The 25,112-nt window shown below is 43.0% G+C and overlaps 1 protein-coding gene across 6 annotated transcripts in view; it reads right to left on the bottom strand.

The window, feature by feature from the left end:
• The window catches only part of HAGH (hydroxyacylglutathione hydrolase), a 710,899-nt gene that overhangs the window by 421,399 nt on the left and 264,388 nt on the right, over positions 1-25,112 (bottom strand). For all 6 annotated transcript variants that reach the window (XM_085629365.1, XM_085629364.1, XM_085629362.1 and 3 more), the window contains exons 5-6: positions 9,109-9,217; positions 7,657-7,760 (exon numbers count right to left, since the gene is read on the bottom strand). In XM_085629365.1, coding sequence (XP_085485491.1) covers positions 7,657-7,760; positions 9,109-9,217 — 213 coding nt within the window. The remainder of the gene's footprint in view (positions 1-7,656; positions 7,761-9,108; positions 9,218-25,112) is intronic.

Here is a 25,112-nt window from a genome sequence, read left to right as displayed (position 1 = left end):
AAGTTAAATTTGTATCCCAAGTCAGCAAAAGACATTATGATGTGATCCACACGTACAAGATGCTGTATCAATTCATCATCCGTCAAATAAATGTCATCGACGTAAAAGAAAGCATCAGGGTCAATGTCGTGCAAAAGAGACACTATGCATGCCGCAAAAGTGCAGGGACTATTCTTATATCCCATAAGCAAACGAGTATACCTTTTGTGATTGCCAAGGGCGCTGAATGCAGTCCAGTCACGGCTATCGGAAGCCAAATTGTGACTGTAAAATCTATTGGAGATATCAAGAGTCGTTATATACTTTTTACGAACAAGGGTATCGACTAACGCAGGGCTGTGGGTGTTCTGTACAGCAAAGGAACGAACATGAATGTTCAAATGACGGCAATCCAAAACTATAGGATATGAACCGTCCGGTTTCGATATCGGAAAAAGAGGATTATTCATCGATGCTTCACGTTTAATGGGATATTGTGGATGGGGTGGTGGCATTGATCACATAGAAATCTCATGTGCTGGGGACTCCATATCCCAACCCACCTGATTACGATACATGGCTGGAGAAAGTGCAAGTGCCCACTCCGCTGCGTATGCTTTTTTAGCCTCCTCCGAGCCATTAATCGAGAAACTCTGGAGAAAAACATCCGCCACTCTAGAAGAAGCTAAAACAAATGGTGGGAGGCCAATCAACATGCGCTAACAAAATATCATAGGAAGAAGTAAAGTTGTCCCAAAAGAGCACTTTAATTATGCGTTTAATATCACCTTCAATTTGGAGGCCTATTTCATAAAGCCTATCCGGGGTGCAACTTGTGTATCAGCTGTTTCCAGTGTAATGAACGTGTCAGTTGCTTTCACCTCCAGACACTGGTGGAGTGCCTCCCGCACTATGGTAACGTCCGCCGCGCTGTTGAGGAGTGTTACCGCCCATCTCCAATCGAGGAGCAGGGTTATCACCGTCTGAGGCATACTTTGCGATCCTGACGCTCTCCCCCACCGAACTGCTGATCCGACAATTCCTGAAAGGAACGAGGATCAGGGACCCCAAACCTCTCAGGTATTTTAATTTTAGAGCAGTCACGCAAATCATATCTATGGTCAGAAGAGTCTGGTGTTGGTGACCCAGCACGTGAACTAGGCTTCTATTGTTGCTGCCTCGGATTTTTATTCCAAGCATTGTCCGGAGGGGTTTACTTTGTACGCGAGTATAGGGTCTTACTTCCAAACTATTGCGAGCCAATGATGTATATACATCTGCAATAATGATCGGTAACTGCCGCTGCCATTCAACGTCCGTCACGGCCGAAAGGCGTTGACATACTTGCAAGCTAACTGCTTCACTTTGACATTGGTCAAAATCACATAGGAGACAATAGGGAACATGCCCACTAATCTCATCCCCGATCCAGGGCTTATCTTGAACCTTCTTTAGAAAGCTCGAAAGAACGCTCATGGGGGGGGGAGGGGGGGAGGGTACCAAAGCACAGTGTATACACTGAAGCAAACACCCCAGACGTTGCATTCAGCTAAAGTGGGAACAATACCACTCAGTAAACTCATCGTAAGGATCCTGTGTTTTTCTCAACAGGTGTAGTATGGGGTAAAACAGCTTCGAGTTGCTCAAATTTTTCTGTAAGCCTGTAAGGGAAATTATCCCTATTCGGAGGACACTTGCTCATCACTTAATTAATCATGATGGGACTTATGACAAGTCCACCACTGTGCCCGATGGTGGAGCAGCGGCTCCAGCCGGAGCCACTTGAATGTTATGCGACATGAACTGAATGACAGCTCTATGTATATGAATCAACGTTGTATGTAATTGATGTAGTTCTGCGACAGGAACATAAAGATAATTTGGATGTGGTGTAAAACCAGCCAAATCGGATCACGTGCCTCATCAACTGATAAGGGACCTAAACGAACCACAGAAACAGGGTGAGGAAGGGCGCCATTAAACCATATGGTATGCTCCCAGGCTGTCTACGGAACTTCAAGTAATCAATAAGGGCGATAATTCTGCAGAACCGCGGTTTGCAGTATATTTATGAAACAAATTAGCATTCCCATCCACAGCTGGAAAGGTAATCCAAGTATAATAAACTTTGAAGCGGTGAGCTGCATTCGCCTAAACAACAAAGATAATAACAGCCCCCACATTAGGGACTCCATGTTGTGTCAAATGGGCTGTAACCGCACTCCCGGAGAAACAAATGATTAGACACCCCAGAACACAACACTCCCAGTTCTCTCAGGAATCGCTGTACAAAGAAACACCTTTTCGCTCACTCTCTTGTACTCCTCCACAATAAGATCTGACGGAGACACGAAACAGCTTAAAATATTAATTTTAACTAACGTGCCCTAACATGCAGTATACGTGCCACAACAAGCAGGAAAATGCATAGTACAAATATTGTCAGCATAGCAGCCAGTCCTTAAATCATGAAGGGAGAGGTCATCATAAAAAGACAATGGAGAAAGGACTATAGTGCTAACCTCCCTCCCCTTGCTAAGAAAAGGTATTATTATATAATAAAAGATCTGTGGGTTTTGTCAGCAGACCCCAGACCTTAGCCTATAGATCGCAGGTCTACATCATGGGTGCTCTTCTCCCTGGAGAGGTCCCTATCCAAATGTGTGTTACCGTTTCGTGCAACCTACTAAAAACCCAACTAGGCTGTCCAAACAACAGCTGCATCAGTATTTTTTGTCTAATGGCTAAGGACTGGCCAGAACAAAACAACAAGGTGCATTGTTGTTCGACCTTGCACATAATATTCAGTCAAAATCCCAGGATCATGCAGAGAGTGAACACAGCGATGAGTTATCATGTGAAAGGAGTCTTTGAGAATACTGCAAAAAAATGAAGACGTGTGGTAACATGTGCAAAGCAACAGGCAAGCTTCTACAAGCTCATGCTAAGTTAGTGGAAAACAACAATGTCCCCATGGGCCACGTGACAGAAGCACAACTAATCTGGCAATAGTGCATCCAACATATGGTGCACATAACGACGGAGTACGTACTAGGAACCTTGAACACCACAGCAGACACCTTAAACGGGTTTGAGACTTCCTACCACGAGTGGGAAGTGGACCAACGCATGCTGGATCACATTTTTCACCAGTGAGGCAAACCGAAGCTGGATCTGTTTGCTACCCCCCACAACGCCATAAGCTAATCCTTCGCAAGTTGGCAACCTCGTCAGGCATCGTGGGGTAATGCCTTTTTGATTGCATGGTATGGCATATTTGCCTACACCTTTCCACCAATTCCCCTCCTTCCAAAGGTCCTCAGGAAGATGAAGGCTGAGCCCTGTCAGATCATCCTGATGGCCCCTGCATGGCTGAATCAGCACTGCTCAGGGCTACCTCCCATTCGACTCAAACCGATTCACTCACTGCTAACAATGAGCCAGGGACAAGTTCTCCATCCAGATCCCAGATCTCTCAAATTGTCAGCTTGGCTACTGAGTTCCGAGAATTTGGTCATTTGAGCATTCCTTCAGACTGCAGGAACATACTTGCTAAAGCAAGAGCGGGCAGTACAATATAAACCTACTTGTTAAAATGGAAGGAATTCTGCATATGGTGTCAATCTTCTAGCATTTATCCCATCTCATCTTTTCTGGAACAGATTTTGCCGTGACTTCTACACCTTGAACAATCAGGCTTAGCTCATGCGTCTATTAAGGTGCATCTAGCCGCTATTTCTCATTTTCAAAGCTCATCCAACAAGCCATCTCTGTGGTCCGTAAGGCTAATTATACAGATCCTCAAAGGATTGTTCAGAGCATTTACACCATTTAGACATCATCCTCCTGAATGGCAACCCAACACAGTATTGGGATGATTAATTACATCTCTTTTCAAGCCACTACATAAAGCAGGCATTAAATATCTTTCCAGGAAGGTAGCCCTCCATCTTGATCTCACCTCTACACATAGAGTAAGTGAGATTCGTGTATTTACCATCCAAGAGCCATTTCTTTAGTTCAGAGAAGACAGGTCCCTTCGAACTTTCATCTGAATGAACCTGTAATTCTCAAACCATTCTTTCCAAATCCTCAAACAGCAGCTGAGCGAGCGCTTCACTCCCTAGACATCAAAAGGTGCCTGAAGTTTTACTTGGATAGAACTAAGTCTTTCCGGAATGCCAACTAGCTTTTTGTCACCTTCAGCAACATTACTGTGTGGATTCAGACGTTCTCAGAGACGCAGCAGTGGGACAAGCAGTTCTACGACTTCTGTTTCAATAAAGGGGAACGATCTTAGTCTTCCCACCATCCGCTTAAACCGTTTATGCAAATTTTCTCTCCTGTATATAAGTTCTTTCTGTATTATAGTTTTCAACTGGTCATATATTGTATCTCTGCAAAATGGACTTGTTACTGGTTTCTATTCTGATTCAAGCATGTGAATCTATGGAAGTTCCAATACTGGATTAAGAAAGTAGGTTTCTTACCTGTAATTGTAGTTCTCCAGTATTGAAATCTTTCCTATATTCGTATGCAACCCACCCACCTCCTCAAAGAAGCTTGCCTTTATTTCTCTCAGTGTTATACTATCTGTACGCAAAAGTGCTTTGAAAATCTGAGGCACTGCAGCTTCTCTCAGGAAGGTTCTAAAGGGTGGTATGATCTGATTGGTTGACTTCTAAGTTTGGTCCTTTTTTATTAGGAGTGATATGTTACTACACATAAGGCCTCTGTGTTCTATGTCTATTGTAACATTGCTTTCAAAGGTACTGGGGACTCCCATCTCGAAGACAGGGAACGATTCAAGCATGTGAATCTATGAAAGATTCCGATACTGGAGAACTACAGTTACAGGCAGGCGCGGCTGGTGACATTTGAAATTAGTGGGGCGTAAAGGTTTGGGATGAGTGGCTGTTGGTGTGCTTGCACGGCGAGCAAGCCCGACCGTCATAAGGTAGAACCCCCCCTCTGCCAAGATCGAACTTAGGCCCTGGCAGCAATGCAGAGCAAAGACAGTCTTAAACATGGAGGCCAACATTACTAGTACCAGCAAAACTGCAAGCAAGCCCACTGACATGCCAAGGAACACAACGCAGCAAGTTGCATGAAATGCCCGACGTTGTACCCTGAATAGGTCTGGTTTCACTCTGAATGTTGCCTTCTAGCCCATGGGGTGCTCTATGTGGGCTCTGCAGGAATCAAAGCTGCAAAGCGTACCACGGCGAGCAGGGCCACGTGAGACTTTCAGGAACCGACAGATTGCACCGCATCCTGACTGAGCCTAGCATCCATCGAGCCCTCAGCCCCCCTCAATCCAGTGCTCCGGTGCCAGGTGTGCACGATTCGTTCAAAATATTGGGGAGCTGTTGTAGCGCCAGCGCCACCCTCAACTTCCAACATTGGGCTGACATACACAATCCCAGAATGGAAAGGGCGTCCGGTCAGTGTCCACAGAAATGACTCCAGACAAATTAGCATCAGAAATATGGGATAAAGTTACAAATAACACCCCGTCTCGGCGCAAACAGAAAGTTCAGCCACATGCACAGAAAGGAGGGATATAAACTGTGTCAGCAAACATCTATAACTTTCCCAAGTGTTAACTCTAAACATGTACTCAACAGCTAATACGCAGTGGTCTCTGTGTCTGACACAGCGAGGGTCAGAACTCTAAATCAGCCCCTATATCTTTTTTTCAAACGTGAGGAGGAATATTTATGAAAAGATCTGATAACATTTACAGAATGAAAGAAGCCAACATCATTTTGACGCATTTAAATGTCCCTGTCAGGACAGGATAGCCCAGCACTGCCGAGGCGCCAACCCGGCCAGATTATCCAATATCCAGCCAAACCTGACCAACCCCAACCCAGCCAAACCACCCTAAAATTAAAAAACACTTACCTGACCAGTGACCGCCTCTTCTCCTGGCCCGCGTTGGCGCCTCTCTGCCCCTTCAAACGGTCCGGAACACCACGTGACGCAAGTGACTGCCATCCGGCCCTCAGCCAATCCTGGCGCTGCAGCAGCACCAGGATTGGCTGACGGCACCGCCTACTCCTCGCCCGCCGCCTGCCCATTAGGAGACAGAGGGGCTCCTAATGAGCATGCGCAAGGCAGCAAAAACACAAGTACGCATGACTGGGCACGGAGTAAAAATTAAGCTCCATGCCCACTCATGCACACTTGTGCTGCCGTTCCCAAAGGCGTGTGACAATGATGTCAGTCAACATGACGCCGGACCGCCCACGGTCCGACGTCATGCTGACTGACATTCACAGAGGAGGGAGAGCTGCGGGAGCGGGCGCGGGCGCGGGGGCTACGCCCCCACGCCCCAATGGACGCACCGCCGCTGGTTACAGGTAAGTAACTTATGTTCTTCGAAACTGCTCGTGCACCAGGAGTCGATGGACTCCAACAACAACGAAGTCGAGAAAAGGTTCTGTCCAAAAATGACTGGGGGTACCGCTCTCTCTGGATCTGCGCTTGCTTGCGCGAAAAAAGAAAGAACTGACGTCAGCGCGCGAGAGCAGCGTCTAAGTAGCTACCGCGACGTCATCCCGGCGACGACAAACACGGAGTCGACCGACGCCAGCTTCCGACGCGCAGGGGTACTGCTGGCGAAAAACTTTCCGGATCCAGTCTGACGCCTGGGGGTAATTCGAAGGTAAGGAATCTATAACTGTTTCTTTCAGATGACTGAAGCAGCTGGCATTACGAGCAATGCTTGATCTGTAAAGGAGCAGTGTCAAACCACAACTTTCCATCAGTGCTACCTAGATGATTTTCTTTACAAAACAGTATCAAAATCGGGAATTATGCTGCATTGCGTTTTTTAATTGTTCATATTTCTGTTGGGCTATTTTTCTATATTAAGACATTTGGGAAAATGTAATCTTTGGCTACAGGATTTAACTTAATTTTAAAATACCCAATATGTTCGATATAAATTCAATATCTATATGTAAAATGAGTTCCGAGATCCAGCACATGGACAGGACTAGAGAAATGTTTAGGACTTGCATTGAAGATCCTTCAATGTAAAACCATCTCACCAAAATTATGACTAAGTTTGTTTTAGGTGCTGGTGGCATTTGATTTGTCTGCAAAGGGGATCATTAATAGACTTTTACTTCAATTTATAATAATGTACGGCATTAACTTCTTTCTACGAACAAGGGGACTCACGTTACAGCCCTTGCCTATTTTTTTTTTAGATGTTTCAGAAGAGATAGTATGGTTATTCATTTTAAGTGAGATGTTGCTACCTAATAAAAAGGTATCAAATTGTATCAAAAGCATGCGACCTAAGATTGATGGCAAAGGCCTGTGAAGGTTTGTAGCATCACTGCTTGCAAACGAATAAATAAAAAAAGACATTCGTAAACACAAAAACAGTTTGAACCGTTGTGAGATTTCTGTCTATGATGTGGGAGAGTATTTGTGGGTGTGCATGATTGCCCATATTTCCCATTTTCCATACTGGCCCTTGCTTTACAAGAGAAAGGGTCTTTTGACCCAAATATTACAGGGAATGTGTGAGTTTAGTGAATATTCCTATTGCAATCATGTAAGCTACAATTACTCCTGAATAAAGGCCTGGAAGCTAATCACTCAACCTAATTAACAATATTTTTAGTTGGGGTGTGGTCTGCAATATGAAAGTTGACTTACTGTTTCTGGAGGCAATTGTCCCAAGGTCTTTATCAAGGCATTGTACATTTCCTCTGCTGTCCCTTCGAAGAACTTGCCACAGCCAGCCACAAACAATGTGTCTCCTTCAAGCAAAAAAAACATGAAACGGAATAAGCACAGGCAACCTATTTTGCATGCTTTTTGCGTCCCACTGCCCTGTACAGAACTTTGGTAGCAGTAACACTAGGTAAATTTGCTTAGGTAAACATGCATCTGTTATAGTTATGTGTGTTGCTGAAGTCATTAGAGGACTGTGATTAGGTCAAATTAGTGATTTTGGACTAGAGTATATTGCGCATGTAATTCAGCTGCAGTTAAGTTGCCTCACATTTCAAAAATCCCTCTTAATAAAAACAGATTCATGATAATATTAAATATAATTTTATGTTGCACTTTTTACAGCTTTAAACCATTTGATAGATGTCAAAATGTCTGTCGGTGGCAGCTTCCTCCACACCCTTTCACTAGTGGTTTCGAAGTTTGCCTTTCTCTGTTGTTACCCTTTAAATCACGCAGAATGTTTGGTTTCTGTGGGTGTGTGGTAGTCGGCATATAACCTCTGAGAATTAAATGTAAAGTTTCCCGTGGCCTCTTTGAATCCCAACTACACCAATGCCGGTCTTAATCAGATCGACAATCGACCTTCTCACAAGCGTTGCAGGGAAGGGAACTTTTCTATTCAGCTGAACGAGACAAGAGGCCTCACATTCATGTGTTTTATTCCTGAACTAATTATTTATTTTGAGCCAAGAGCCTGGCGTTTGCTACACGTGTTCTTGTGATAGTGTGGCACAACATCAAAAGGAATGTTGGAAGGAACGATGCCTCCACAAGGGTCAACTGAAACTCGGCTAACAAGTCACGGTGCGAAATGCAACTCAAAGGTAACTAGCACTCTATCATGGGGATCTTGACTAACATTCATAAACACTATGTCAAGCTGAATAAGTGAACAAATGGCAAGCTACCCAAAAAACAATTGCAGAAATAAATAAACTCCCAGTTTATGCCAGTTAATACAAACTCAATGTCATACGTTTGACCAGAGCAAAATGTTATCCCTCCACCAATTACACCTTTTATTTTGTCTGTAGTCAACCAATCTACATCACCACTCTGATGTGCAGAACATTACACTAACCAGCTCTATTATGTTCGGCTATCTGTGCTGGTTAAGAACGAATTGAAATAGGACTATCTGCAAGGGACAGCACACTGTCACCAGTGATCTTCTGCACAACCTATTTCTTTGATGCACTTAAATTGTGAATTCGCTACAGCTAAGATTATACTACAACTGGAATTACTCAGAAGAACATCAGCAAACAGAATGCAGAACTACATTAGACATGCTGGCAACAATTATCCCTTTCCCATGTAAAGTGATGTCGATCATTTCAGACTTTAATCAATAAATGCTTCTTCCATTACCTGTGAAAACAGCCGGTGGCTCTGAACTGCGTGGTTTTGTCACAAAATAACAAATGTGCCCAGAAGTATGGCAAGGAGTGAACAGGCACTTTACGTGCAAAGAGCCCACCTGCAAATACACGAGAACATATTCAAATATGATATTTTGGCGGTATGAGAGGCAGTAGCAATGGATTAACTTTCATGTGGAACATCTAAAACCCTCACTGGGATTCAAGTCCTTCCACTTGTTACGTCATACAACCACAGCTCTACGTCAATGGCCCTTCACACATTTTTGTTTTAGCATTAACATGTTTGGTGCATTATTAAAGTAATCCTTGTTGGTCTTTTATGCTGTAGTTGTGGTTAAACGTTATTCTATTCCAGCTGTATTTTATTTTTTAATGAGGTATACTATCCCTCAAACGAAGGGCATTCAAATCTGCTCATGCATGTGAGCAACCACCCAGAAAGAAATTTCAAATATCGGAAGTTTATTTCACTATGTACTATATATGTTAGTCAAGCTGAAAACAAAGACATTCAGACGTTAACCCTTCCACGCCAGGCAGTCACAGCAACTTTTAAACACTTCAGTCTTAATTAAAAGCTTAAAAAATATCTTATTAGCTCTAGCACTATAACCATGGGGTATTTCAGGGTCGTGGCCAGAGGATCATAGTAATTTTTTTCCTAACGTGCCAAAAAGTCATGCAAACACATATACCTACCTACACAGTCCCCCATATCAACAGATTCTACAATAAAACATTACTATACATAAACAGTAACAGGTGTACCACTGCCAGCCTCTGCTTGATTTGAGGAACCACACAATCATGTATGTCGTTTGATGCGGACTGCAATGTAAGGGAACAGAAAAAAAGCAATATATAGTACTTTCTTTTTCAGTAGAGTTAGACCGGTCAGCCTTCGGGTGGTCTCCCCCACAAACCTTTTGCTACTCCCTTCCTATACTACTGAATATGTGGTTTTTGTTGGTCTTAGGACTCTGTGCACTTTACCACTGCTTACCGCTGTTAAAGTGCTTGTGCTCACTACCTAAATCATGTTAACACTGGCTTACACTGGTTGGCCTATTTAATTTACTAATAGGTCTCTAGTAAAGTGGTATAACATATACCCAAGAACAGTAAATTAAATGCTACTAATGTGCCACCCATTTACGTAGCCCTTTAAAACATGCCTCAGGCTTGCCATTGAAGCCTGCGTGCAGTTTTAAACTGCCAATTTGACTTGGCAAAATACACCCTTTTGCCAAACCAAAATCTCCCTTTATAATACATATAAGTCACCCATAAGCTAGGCCCTAAACAACCCATAGGGCAGGGTGCCTTGTATTCAAAAACCTGGACATGTACTTTTAATGTTTTCATGTCCTGGTAGCATAAACCGCCTAAATTTGTTTTTCACTACTGTGAAGCCTACCTCCCCCCTAGGATAACATTGGGTTGCCTTATTACATTTAATAAGTGATCACTTTCACCTGGGAGCAGGTCGAAATAACATGTTTGGTGTGTAAAGAATTGTAATTTAAATTTCTCTTTAATAGCTAAGATGGATTTTAAGTCACAGTTCTGAAAATTGCACTTGCCATTTTCTTGTCCTAACAATTTGGTGCCTGCTCTTGGGACACATGCCTAGTAGTTAGTGGCAGTTGTCATTTGTGTATTCTCCCACACAGCCTATCAATAGAGGGAGTGGGTGAGGGCAGGATGGACCACTCTAGCAGGATGGGGGAGTTGTATACAGCCCCGTTTGCACATCAAAGACACTACTTCAACACACATTAAGAACTTCACAATAGGCTATTTTGACTACAGACATCCTAGGATTAGGGCAGGGAGGCAGAAAATTCCAGACACTTCTGTGGGGGGGAAACGCCAGATGTTTCTTCCATTTCAAAGTTGGTAACAGGTACACAAATTGGACCCTCTCTTCAGTTCACTTCTGGACCTGTGGGAGACTCTCTGTGGCGTGCCTTGCTGCATGTGGACTGCTGTGTACTTCAGGGGTGTGTCCTGCTGCCTGAAGCCAACCCTGTGCCCTCAGAGGACTGAGCTGCTGCTTGAGACCCACATTTCTGCTTGAACCCAGGACTTTCAGAGTGACACCAAGCTTGTTGTCTGGCCTTGTGATCAGAGCCTTGGGGACAGAAAAAGGCTCCAACCATCTTTTTTTAAATCTTTATTTTATTAGGATCCAAACTTTTCATTACCAGTACATAAATTCAAAGCAATTAGTCATTCACCAACCATAAGTACAATGATAATAAATACATATTTCATAACCTAGTATTTCCAGGGTAAGTTAAAGAGGTAAAAATTACTAAAACACTCCTCAATAAATACAATAAATACAGCTGCCTTAGAGATGAGCAAATAAGAGTTCATGAAGTGCCTTAGGAGCATAGTATGCAAAGGATAGCAAAGCGGTATGATCAAAAAATTGAATCTAACCCCAGCTTTCCAAACAAAAAAAACATCCCCAAAGTTTTTTCAAATTGTTTTGGACTAGCTCCATTTTTCACAGCCAGTCCCTAATTGTGGGGACCAACTGAGTTCACCATTTTTGGAGCAGAAGGGACCGGGCTACGACTGTTGCTATGTAAAATAACTTTATCCATTTATTAGTTAGGCCGAGAGCGGGATAATTCCCTGAAACCTAAAGCCAGGGGGTTGGGGCTAAACTGACCTGCCATTCAGTCTCCAGATACTGGAATATTTTGTTCCAAAAATTGCTGAATAGGCAAACAGTGAACGATTACATGCACCCAATTTGCGACAGACCCATCTGAGCATCAAAAACAGTGGACCATTAGACTGGGGTTGATTTTCTATATAACAACTATTTTCTAAAAAATTGTATTAGACGTCAATTAGCCCCTCTCAACACACTAAAATTCTATATATTACCTTCCTCCCACCTCTTATTTGTCAATTCCAAACTTTCATATTTTGCCCATTTTTTTAAAATTACTTTTAGGGTAAGGTCAGAACCTTTAATAGTGGCAAACAGTCTTTTCCATTCCCCTGGCCTTTCATATACACCAACCTGAACTAATGCGGAAACTACCTTTCTGATGCTGAGAACCTGGCCAAGATCTAAGTTACTGAAGATTTTATTTAGCATTCTAAACGAACCCAGAAGCAGAAAATTGCTCGAATTAACTGATGGATTCCCGCTATATTTAGCCTTCTCTCCCCCAAGAGAAAGTCAGATAATTTTCTAAACCCCATTTTTGGCCATTTTCGGGAGCAAGATTGACACTGGGTTCAGTGACTAATTCGGACAGGGGTGTCACCGCATTGAAATTGGCAATGGAATATTTCCTATAGAGGTCCCCACGAACCCGAAAAAAACACTTCAGACTCTTATATCTTACTTTTTTAGGTGACTTTGTGGTAAATATTCTTTTTACCTTGACTGAATTTCATACGGAATCTAAAATAAAGTAAAATAGCTCAGAATAACAAGAGGCAGAATCCGTGGTATAAGAGATTTTCTGAATGGGCTTTATTCCAAAATGGCCGACTCGAGTGGCGGCCTTCAGGTTCCGTCACCACGAGGGTTCAGGAAGTGAAGTACAATACTTTATTGACAAGAAGTAACTTTTATAGGTCATACATTACAATGAAACGAATGCAAAAGGCGTAACAATTGATAAGAGAAATGACATAGTGGTACGTAATCGAAACTAGGCGTAATAAGGAGCAGAAAGAAACATGATTGGCTCTGATTATCATGCATAGGTGGATCTATAAGATAATACTTAACATAGATGCGCGCGCAGCAGCATGACGTGTGATTGACGTGCAACTAGGGGGTGAAGGGGACTTGACATTTAGCTCTACATGTGGAGACGAGAAGTCTGGGGGGTCAAGTCAACCTAATCCCAAATCATATCTAACATCCTATGTTTAGAGAACTATGTTATCCACAAGAAAAGACTCTCGGACAGAATCTATTCTATACTGACTGTGTGTGCGTGTACAAGCGTCTAAGTGTCTATATGAGATGCGAGGGGCAGAAAACTTTCCATGGCAACAGGGCTATGAATTACTTGCAGGAGGACGGAAAGGCCGAGTCCTTTGCTTGTGAGCTAAAGGAAATGTTTACCTAAATCACTAGACAGGAATGCATCGGCTGAAGAGCAAAGTAGATAATTCGAAGGTGAAATACAGCTTCTTGGCAGGCAGGCAAAACTGGCCGAGGCAGGCACCGTTAGCTGCACAGGGAGTAGGACAAAGTTCATGGATACAGATGCGAGCTCAAGCTGAAGCTGTCAGAGACAGAGAGCAGGGAAGGCTTTGAGGACAGAATCGGGCCTACTTGCCTGAACTGTAAAAATGGAGTAACTTAGCCATATAAAGTTGGTGGCCTTTCATACTTAGGAATCGAATATCCAGTCCATTGATGGCGGATCTGACAGAGAACATGTTGACGGTGGACGCACATATGTTTGCGTTTTGGAAACTGGAACTGGAGGGAACATACATGTACTTGTGACATGCACATAGAACCGTTGGGGTCCAAGATAGGGGACATAACTGATCAGGAAAATCCACATTTCCACATTCCCTCCTTGTCCCCTACTTGCCCTTCAAGAGATATCAATCTTCATCATTCCATCGATTTGCTCATGGAGCATCATTTCTTCTTCCTTCTTCTTCCGGCATTCTGAACGAGAACTTTGATATGGAATGCATGATGTGGCACACAGACCACAAATCGCTGGTCCACATTGCAGGCATAAACAACAACTGAAGAGCATAAGAAGGCCAATACCTAGGAACGATAGAACTCTCCATCCCCAGGCTGATATTACACTCCAAAACCACCCGGACCACGTCCAAGTGCCTGGATTCTCGTGTATCTGGCTCACAATCTTATGAAGGCGTGTTATAGCTTTATATACAGATGGCGAATTTTCTGGTATGAATATGCAGCAGCTGGATCCGATGACCCTGCAAGCTCCGCCCCTATCGGCCAGGATGACGTCAAGGACAAGACGATTCTGGAGAACAACAATTCTCATCACTGATTGTTCCTCTGTCAGATTGCCTAGGGCGGCTATAGTCTCGTTTACTACAGCTTCAAGAGTCTTGGTTAGTCTGCGTATCAGCTTACTATTTGATATTGTACCTATATAGGGAAAGATACCTTTATTGAAATCTACATACTTGTCCCATGCCGTCTCAGTATAATCGACAACTGGGAGATCTCTTCGCTCTCTATTGTGTACTAAATGAACATTCCGATAATAATCAGGGGGAGCTAGGAAAACAGGTGGCAGAAGGAATGCTATGTAACAGGTACCATCCCAATCTAGAGGCAGACGCATATATGCCGTCTGACCACATATAAAGTAAGAATGGCGAGAAGCTCTAAATGAAGATTTACCTTGATCACTATATTCTACTGTAGTAACGCATTGGCTATGGCCCATATGTATGGAACCAACTTTTCTTACACATAATTCACCCTTAACTGGAAATACTGACATAGTGGGCAGAATTAGTTCAACTTCGGATTTGACATTCAGAATCATAAGATTAGGTGTAAAATTACCTAATTTATACACTTCATTTTCTAGATCAGTTCCTGTTCTACTGGGGCGACCCTCCTTATTAGGATGACAGACTTTGAATAAAACTAGATTCAGATTTCCCCATATCCAATGTTGTTGATAAACTGCTGTGTCTGGGTCTATGGAATTTAGTAAACTAAACCATGCTCCACAGGAGCCATTGTGTGTGAACGGATGTGGAAAGAAAGGCAGAACTCCTTTGTTATTCTGATAGGGAGGGAGTCGGCCACACACCCAACAATTGGTGGCATTACTAGTCTGATGGGAATGATGTAACATACTAATGAAAGTGTTATTGCGCAGCGCAAGTCTATAAGATAATTCATGTGGCGGTAGGTCACTAAAAGAATGTTCAGCAGCAACATTATAAACATGTCTAGAGATAGGATGATATATGTGCAAAATCACACTCGTAATAATTATTAAAACACTCAATAAAAACAGAATTAATAATGTCCTCATACAGTAGCTACGCAGTGATTTACAATACGCCTGTCGTTTCAACATTTCTCGGGTATTTTCTCTACTCAGGTCCAAGGGATACATGTCGGAGACAATTCAACCGCTTCACCTTGGAGAGGACTTAAACAATCAAATTGCTCGACTGTTTGGGCCTAAGCTTTAATTTATAGCACTGAGAGTCATTCTGTTCAACAAAAGGAAGTTTTGAATCAGTCTGTGAGGGAGTGCAGGGCACAGTGTCTATATCCGAGGATAGTCCATGAAATTTCTTACTGTGGCTGGAATGTATCCAGCCCTTGCGGCCCTCAACTTTCACGGCTGTTCTTGTGGTCAGCAGGACTAGCTTCGGTGCTTTCCACCTGGGCTCCAACTGGGTCTTCCGATCAAAATTTCTTACAAACACCAGATCCCCCGGAGCAACGTCATGGGGTTTCACCTCAGTGTTGTCAGGAAAAGCTGCAGCTACCTGTGAACGACAAGATTGTAGTGCAGACATCAAGGAAGCCAAGTAATCTGTCAGCATATTACAATTAACATCAGTTATTTTACGTGGTATAGGCGTCCCCCACATATTTGGTGGCCTTCCGAAGATCACCTCATACGGGGATAGCCCTGTTCGAGAGTGTGCTACCATCCTTATGTAAAATAGTGCAACTGGTAATGCTACTATCCAGTCAACACCTTTCTCCTTACATATTTTAGACAATCTGATTTTCAAAATTTGATTATGTCGTTCCACGAGACCTGCTGCCTCGGGGTGTCGGACACAGTGGAATTTCCACTGATATCCCAACAAAAGTGAGACATGTTTCATTAATTCGGATGAGAAAGGCTGGCCGTTATCTGAATATACAACACGTGGTAAACCGTACCGCGGGAAGAATTCTCGAACTAACTGTTTGGCAGTAGTCGGGGCCGTGTAATCTGATACTGGGTACGCCTCAGTCCATCGGGAGAGAGCGCAGACAACTACCAGAACATATTTGAATCCTCGACATCGTTCCATCTGGATATAATCCATTTGGAGCACTTCAAAAGGATGATCAGGAGTCTGAAATCCACCCTGTTCTACGGGAACACTTTTTCCTGGGTTGAACTGACAACATATCATACAGGTACGGACTTTTTGTTTAGCTGCTGCTCGTAAATGTTTGTTGAACCAAATGTGTTGAATGCTATCTAGCATAGCTTTCTCTCCTAAATGCGCTGGGCTGTGAATTGTAGCTATAATGGCTTGGACCATAGAGTCAGGAAGAAACCATACAGATTTCTCCTTCGTCATCCATCCCTGATCTGTCTGGATCCCTCCTAGTTCAGTCCATTTCTTTAATTCTTCTGCAGTAGCATGTGTCTGTATGTCAATTACGTCAAGTGCGGGATCCTTAATTGTCATACACTGTGTTGGTGTCTGAACTATTGGCTTTGTCATGTCTAATGTGCGATTCTGAGCAGTCTGTTTAGCTGTTCTGTCAGCTAAATCATTGCCTTGAGAAATGATATCAGTAACCTTCGTGTGTGCTTTACATTTCATAATCGATATAGCAGTTGGTAGATGTATTGCGTCTAACAAGGCATGAATGAGGGTTCCGTGCTGAATGTGGGCACCATGGGAGGTTAAATAACCTCTCTCTCGCCACAGCACGCCGAAGTCGTGTACAACTCCGAATGCATAACGTGAGTCAGTGTATACATTAACTTTCTTATTTGTGGCTTGAATACAGGCTTGTGTTAGAGCAATAAGTTCTGCTGCTTGGGCTGACAAAGTATCTATACAATTTGTCTCAATAACTTCAGTGTCTGTTGTGACTGCATACGCGGCCACTAAGTCTCCTGTACTTGCTCTCATGCATGATCCGTCTACATACAACGTCAGGTCTGGATCTAACAATGGAACGTCTGTCAAGTCTTGTCTAGGTTTCGTCTTTATTTCAATAATTTCAACACAATCATGAGCTAGTGGGTCTGTTCCAATTACAGGTAATAGTGTAGCAGGATTCAATGTATTACACCGTCGGATCTCTATGTGTGGCTGAAACAATGTCAGTTCATAACCGGTAAGTCTTGCTATGGTCAAGTGTTGTGTTTGTGTTCGGTTCACAAGAACTTCTACTGCATGTGGTACTTGTACTGTCAATGGATGTCCTAACACTATGGCATCGCTTTGTCTGATTGCTAAAGCTGTTGCTGCCACTGATTTCAGGCACGCGGGCAAAGCCTGAGCTACGGGATCTAATGTACTGGAAAAATAAGCACATGGCTTGCGTGATCCTGCTTGATCCTGAGTGAGTACTGACAAAGCAGTACCTTCGCGTTCTGTAACAAAGAGTGTAAAATGTTTGCTATAACATGGTGTTGCTAAAACAGGTGCTTGGCATAAAGCTTCCTTTAGGCTTTCAAAAGCTTGTGTATGTTCCTGAGTCCAAGGGAGAACAGTCGATGTGGCTGCCTCCTGTGTGGTTAACTGAATGAGTGGTTTTGCTAGAAATGCGTACTGAGGGATCCACTGCCTACAATATGAAGTGAGGCCTATGAAAGCCCGCACCTCCTTTTGTGTCTGGGGTATTGACATGTTAGCAATTAACTGGATGCGATCTGGTGTAAGCTGCCTTCCCTCCTTGGACAGCGAGTGACCAAGATAAATAACTCGCTGGACACAGAATTGCAGCTTAGAAGGAGACACCTTGTGCCCCTTGTCGGCTAGAAAATGTAAAACTGTCAGAGAAGCCTTTTCACATTCAGGTTCGCTTCTCGCGGTGATCAGCAGATCATCGACATATTGAAGCAGTGCAGTGTTGACTGGCATGTGGATACTGTCAAGTTCTCGTTTCAGTGCTTGGCTGTAGATGCTGGGGCTTTCTGTGAATCCTTGGGGAGCGCGTGAGAATTTAAAGCTGCGCCCATTTAAACTGAATCCGAACAAATATTGGCTTTCCGGATCTATTGGGACGCTAAAAAAGGCATTCTTGAGATCAATTACAGTAAAGAATGTTGCTTCGGAATCAATTGCTGTCAATAATGATGATATATCGGGGACCACAGGAAATTGTGGCACAATGCACTTGTTTAGTTCACGCAAATCAATAACCAATCGGTATACTGGCGGAGCAGTAGGGTCAGTTCGTTTAAGAATCGGAATTATCGGCGAATTACATACATTGGAATCTGTTTCTACAACTACTCCTTGGGCAATTAGCTCATCAATGATTTTCAACAAAGCCACTACAGCATCTTGCGGCAACTTGTATTGTCGCAATCGTGGTAATACCACTCCTGCCTTGAGTGTAACTCGGTATGGTGTAATGTTCATGCAACCAACATCAGTAGGGCCTTGTGCCCATAGATGCGCTGGTAAAGTCTGTAGTCGGGGATCCATGTCTCTAGACACATAGTGACCTTTAAAATCACGTAAAAACAACCTTATTCCTCCCGGAGAACAACATATTATGGCTCCTAGGGCTTTCAGAGTTTTAATTCCTAGCAGATTTTCTGGGCATGATTTAGTAAGCAATAAATCTGTAGTTCGTGTCAAAGGTCCTATCGTAAGTGGAAGAGGCTGCGATACTTCATTAACAATAGGTTTTCCTGAAAAACCAAGGGAAACATTTTGAGAGCCTGAGAGGGGTGCCCCTGGAACTTCACTACGTTTTATAGTTGTTCGACTTGCCCCTGTATCGAGTAAGAATTTTCTATCTTGACCTAATAATTCACTATGTACATAAGGTCCTTCTTGATCTACAGGAATCTCGATAAGCGGTAAGTCAACTTCCCTCTCTAGGCTGGTTCATGCGTAACGCTGATACTCAGGATATTCATACTGTGCAGTCTGATACATTTGTCGTGTTGTGGTTTGTGTGGCAGTAACAGGCAACGGTGGTGCAGCTGGCACAAACTGTATTGGCTGTTGTGCGGCTGGCATGGCCTGGGAATGCGGCATAGCTCCTTGTTCATTCTGATCTTGTCTGTGTGGCCGTGATCTTTCTTGTGTTTTACCTATGGCGATATTATGCTTTAAAACTGGACAATCGTGTACGTAATGACCTGGCTTTTTGCAATAATTGCATGTCCCTTTTACCGGTCCTGCTGAATCGGACTGTGTCATACCCTTTTTATGTCCTTCAGCCGGTACTGTCTGAGACACTAGCATTTTCATTTTTGTATCTTTCATACGTCTTTGTTCGTGTTCTTGTTCATCTCTAATTCTATTGTGATGATACTGTAACATTTGTAGCATTTGTGACGGAGTGTTACTTTGCCAGGTACTCTCGAATTTCAATATTCTATTCTTTACTGGAGGTAAAGCATTTTCTACTAATTTTGTCACAAATAAATGTGGATACGACTCACTACTTGTTTTTATACCACTATTTATTCCAAAACATTTTTCAAATCGGGCATAATAGTCACTTGTGTCTTCATCATGCTTTTGTTTACAGGCCGTGATTGCACCCCAATCTTCCTTTTTCGTAGTTAATAAACGTGGCAGTACTTGTACTAGTAAACCTGGTAATGCTTTGACTTTATCCCCGAGCCCTGAACCTGCAGCTCGGGCCTTTTCTTCCGTTTCTAATGCTGTCCAATCTATCTTTTGGTCTCCCACTTCCCACTCTTTTTCTTTCAGTTTTTCATAAATGCCAGCAGGTAAGAGCACCTTTAATATCGTCATAATATCAGGATAGGTATACTCTCCCATCAGCAACATGTCCTTAATTTCTCGGTGGAAACCCGCTGGGTCTTTGTCATGACTTGGTACTACTTTCTTCATTTCTAACAATTCAATTTTTGATATGGGTGTGTATACAAATACACGGTGAAACTGATTGTCTTCGCCTTTTATTGGGTGCACTTCTCGTAAGGGATTTTGTCTATCCATATAATACGGTGTTCTTTCTCTGCGGGGCAGCGGGAAAGAATCCGGACTTACAAAAACGACATACTGTTTACGTGACACTAATATTTCTTTAATTAACTTATTACTAGAACCTCTCCATCTGTTCGTGAGTAGTTCCGTTAATATATCAGGTAAAGGACCAGGGTCAGCATGTTGGCTCTTATATAGTATAAGGAGTTGCTGAATCATATAGATTCCAGCTAAACGTTGTTCATCTGCACTAAGGTTAAAAAACGTGTGTGCTACGGTCTCATCACCGTATTTTTCAGGACTGTCAATCCAGTGAACGGCTGATCTGGCTAATTCTTGCTCATCCATGGAATCGAGGAGATGGTAACCCCTTCGTTCTCGTAGTATTTTATCTGCGGCTTGGAACAAATGTTCAGGAGACTTTAAATTTATTACAGGCGTCGGATACGTTCTGCTATTATTTGGACATTCTGAGTGTATGGGATCAGAAAAACATCTAGTATTATCACAGGATCTTCCTCTGCCTACGTATGCTATGGTTTCTGACTGTCTTGCGGAATTCCCTGATTCGGATACTTCATCTTGCTCGAACTCGTCTGTTTCCAATCTTTCTTCGTGAATACGTTCTATTTCTCTACGGATTTTTCGGCACATGGCTATTATACAGTTTTTCTTATCGTGTCTCCCTTCTGATATATTCTGGCTCCATCTTGTAAGAATAAGCATTGTATTCGGGTCTACCCCCGGTCGGTCTTGATTTCTGATCACACAGTTTATGAGGAAACGTAACAGTTCCCCCTGTATCTCTACTTTCTGGAATTCCATAGCTCTGTTAATACATTCTGGGTCTCGCCCTGTTTGGACAAAATGATATATTTTATCTAGATGCGTAATCATTCCTGGTAACCTCGCTAAATACTCTGCGGCTCGTCTGATACGTAATGATGCCAGGACCATTTCGTCCTCTTTACCGACCACCGGGTCATATCTACAATCTATAAGGAGTTCCTTAAGCGTACGTTCACTTACGAATTTGGGTGTACGTGAATGCGCTGATTCTTGAAAAACAAGTTTATTTATTCTAGGTGGCGTAAAAGTATTGCTTGCACCTCCCGTGGCCCCTTCAGGGGCGTCGGGTGTGAATGGATTCGTCGAACGTGATACAGCAACTATAGGTGTCGATACCACTGTAGAATCGATTGCGGGGACAGATGCGGAAACAGATGTGCTTGCCGGAGCTCGTGTCGGGACTTGCTGTTGCACGGGGACAGATACCTGATCCTGACGTTGAACCCCTCCGCCAGACGGTCTATGTGGTGTGGGGTTAGCATACTCGGGAGCTGCGTCATCTAGATATGAGGAAAGAAAAACATCTTCTGCGGTTCTGGGATGCCCTTTTGGATGTACCTTAATTGGAAATAATGGGGGTGGCAAGTCTTTTGGCATCTCTGGAACAGCCTTAGGTAGTCCTTCGGCTAGGAGGGGATACATACCACTCATAAGAGCGTTTCTTTGTCTATCTACTTGTTCTGATTTCACTCGGATACCTTCCTCAATTAATATATTTTCTTGAACTTCCTTTGAACTCTCTTTACTCCTCTCTTTTTGTCTACGTGCTTTTTCTGTACGTCTATGAGATTCTTTACGCCATAACTCAACAGCGTCTTTCTGTGACTGTCTGACTTTTCTTTTCCATAACTCTTCCTCCACTTTCATGATGCACTCTGCATCCCAGGTTCCCGCTGCGGGCCACCTTTGACTTTCCGGCAATCCCTTGGTATAATCTACCCATAGATCAAGAAACAATATGGCATCTAAGCCATGCTTGTGATACATAAAATGCCCTGGAGTGTCCCTAGGAGGAATAGGAACTGCTTCTTCAAGCACCCCTTTTCGGGTAGTAATCTGTCTTAACTTCGAGAAGAGCGGCATCTTGACAACTGATCTGATACTTACTCTTGAATTCACTTAATACGAAAAACACAATAATGAACGGTGAACAATGAACAGTCATTCATACCACAATATGCAAGACATTTGAACACTTTAAACATTAAACATTAAACATTTTAAAAATGACCGACGATGATGACAGTCTGCATAACTAATCACCAAGCTGAATTCTTGACAATAACTGAATACTTCGGAATACTTGATATACTGCTAAACAGTACATATACACTGCTAAACAGTGCAGACCGGATTTGTGTACCCAAATCCGTCTTGACCGGCACAACCTATGTGCTGTCAACACGCCTCCCCGGCGATGGTACTCACCGAGTAGCTCCTTGAAACGGAAGGCCTCAGAGAATGAACGGGACTCGATGACTGCGGACAGCGGACCCTCTGGACATCGGGATTTCGAAAACCTGGTGGGCCTCTGTATACCTCGGATCTTGCTCTCTCAGCTAGGCTCTGGTCGGGATACTTCGCACTTCTCACCGCCTCGTCTGGGTTGATCGCAGCCTCAGTCGCCCCCGCTTGACCGGAGGGAGCTTACAGGAAATCCTGCTGGTACGCGTTTATGGTCCGTCCAGCTGTGGCAGGAGACCGGGCCTGCAACGCACCGCCGGCGCGTGAGATGAGAAAGTGTCCCTGTTCGGGCGCCATTATGTGGTAAATATTCTTTTTACCTTGACTGAATTTCATACGGAATCTAAAATAAAGTAAAATAGCTCAGAATAACAAGAGGCAGAATCCGTGGTATAAGAGATTTTCTGAATGGGCTTTATTCCAAAATGGCCGACTCGAGTGGCGGCCTTCAGGTTCCGTCACCACGAGGGTTCAGGAAGTGAAGTACAATACTTTATTGACAAGAAGTAACTTTTATAGGTCATACATTACAATGAAACGAATGCAAAAGGCGTAACAATTGATAAGAGAAATGACATAGTGGTACGTAATCGAAACTAGGCGTAATAAGGAGCAGAAAGAAACATGATTGGCTCTGATTATCATGCATAGGTGGATCTATAAGATAATACTTAACATAGATGCGCGCGCAGCAGCATGACGTGTGATTGACGTGCAACTAGGGGGTGAAGGGGACTTGACATTTAGCTCTACATGTGGAGACGAGAAGTCTGGGGGGTCAAGTCAACCTAATCCCAAATCATATCTAACATCCTATGTTTAGAGAACTATGTTATCCACAAGAAAAGACTCTCGGACAGAATCTATTCTATACTGACTGTGTGTGCGTGTACAAGCGTCTAAGTGTCTATATGAGATGCGAGGGGCAGAAAACTTTCCATGGCAACAGGGCTATGAATTACTTGCAGGAGGACGGAAAGGCCGAGTCCTTTGCTTGTGAGCTAAAGGAAATGTTTACCTAAATCACTAGACAGGAATGCATCGGCTGAAGAGCAAAGTAGATAATTCGAAGGTGAAATACAGCTTCTTGGCAGGCAGGCAAAACTGGCCGAGGCAGGCACCGTTAGCTGCACAGGGAGTAGGACAAAGTTCATGGATACAGATGCGAGCTCAAGCTGAAGCTGTCAGAGACAGAGAGCAGGGAAGGCTTTGAGGACAGAATCGGGCCTACTTGCCTGAACTGTAAAAATGGAGTAACTTAGCCATATAAAGTCGGTGGCCTTTCATACTTAGGAATCGAATATCCAGTCCATTGATGGCGGATCTGACAGAGAACATGTTGACGGTGGACGCACATATGTATGCGTTTTGGAAACTGGAACTGGAGGGAACATACATGTACTTGTGACATGCACATAGAACCGTTGGGGTCCAAGATAGGGGACATAACTGATCAGGAAAATCCACATTTCCACAACTTTACGGACTTTAACACATCCCATATATGATACTCTTTAAAGATAGGCTGCATAAAATAATTCATAAAAATACCCTTGTGAAGCTTTGTATTAATATTAAACCTGGACATATACTGAGCAAAATAAGCAAAATAGTAATCCTTGAGAATAGGAAGCGCCAACCCTCCAACTTCCCGCTGTTCGTATAAAGTGCTTAATGCTACTTTGGCAATATTGTTTTGCCAAATAAACGATGTAAACATAGACTCCACTGTTTTTAAAAGGAGGCAGTGAAAACACATGGAATAGCCAAAAAAAGAAATTTAAACAATGGAAGAATCGACATTTTAATCAGGGAGACTCTCCCTAGAATAGTCAGCGGGAGAGAATTCCACAGTGAAAATAATTCTTGTACTTTAAAAAGAAGAGGGGAAAAGTTAAGATCATATAAATCCTAAATCCGTGGTGAATACCGGATACGTAGATATCATTTCGGCTGCAAGTTTATGCACAAAGGAATATCAAGGTGCAGAATATCCCAATTACACCTGCACAATGTTATTTCTGTTTTTTTCTTATTAATTCTATAGCCTCTTAATTTCTCATATAGTGGAAAGATCTCCAAAGCCTTTTCCTGGGCATCCTTACTACTGTCCAAAATAAACATAATATAATCGGCACATAATTTTATCTTCCCCATCTGTAACAGAGTGGGATGAATACTGCTGTTTTCTCTGACCGCTATAGCTAATGGCTCAATAAAGGACAACAGAACTGGGGATAGCGGGCATCCCTGCTGGTCTCCACGTAAAACTTGTGTTTTCCCCACTTCTACTTTGTTAATGATAAGAAAGCGAGGTACTTACCTGTAACTTCAGTTATTCAGTATTGGGATCTTTCATAGATTCACATGCTTCAATCATCCCCGCCGTCGAGGTGCGAGTCTCACGGTAAGTTTATATAATAGCAGTAATTAATTTTACCATAGGCTATCATGCATTGAACAGTCACTGCATTAGCCCATCCATATTTTTTTGTAAAAAGCACCAAAGTTAAAACACAACCAACCAGACGTCAGAGCCCTCTAGAACACTCCACAGACAGGCAAATTCCTCAGATTTTCTAGCACAAGAGTATTAGTAATAAAGAAGGCAAGCCTCTCCGGGGAGGAGGGTGGGTCACATACGAATCTATGAAAGAATCCAATACTGGATAACCGGAGTTACAGGTAAGTAACTCGTTTTCTTATCAAGTATTGGATCTTTCATAGATTCACATGCTTGAATCAGAATAGCAAGTAGTTACCAAAGAATAACTTATT

Source organism: Triturus cristatus, chromosome 10 (genome assembly GCF_964204655.1).
Source record: "Triturus cristatus chromosome 10, aTriCri1.1, whole genome shotgun sequence".
Lineage (NCBI taxonomy): Eukaryota > Metazoa > Chordata > Amphibia > Caudata > Salamandridae > Triturus > Triturus cristatus.
This window is presented reverse-complemented; position numbering and strand designations above follow the sequence as displayed.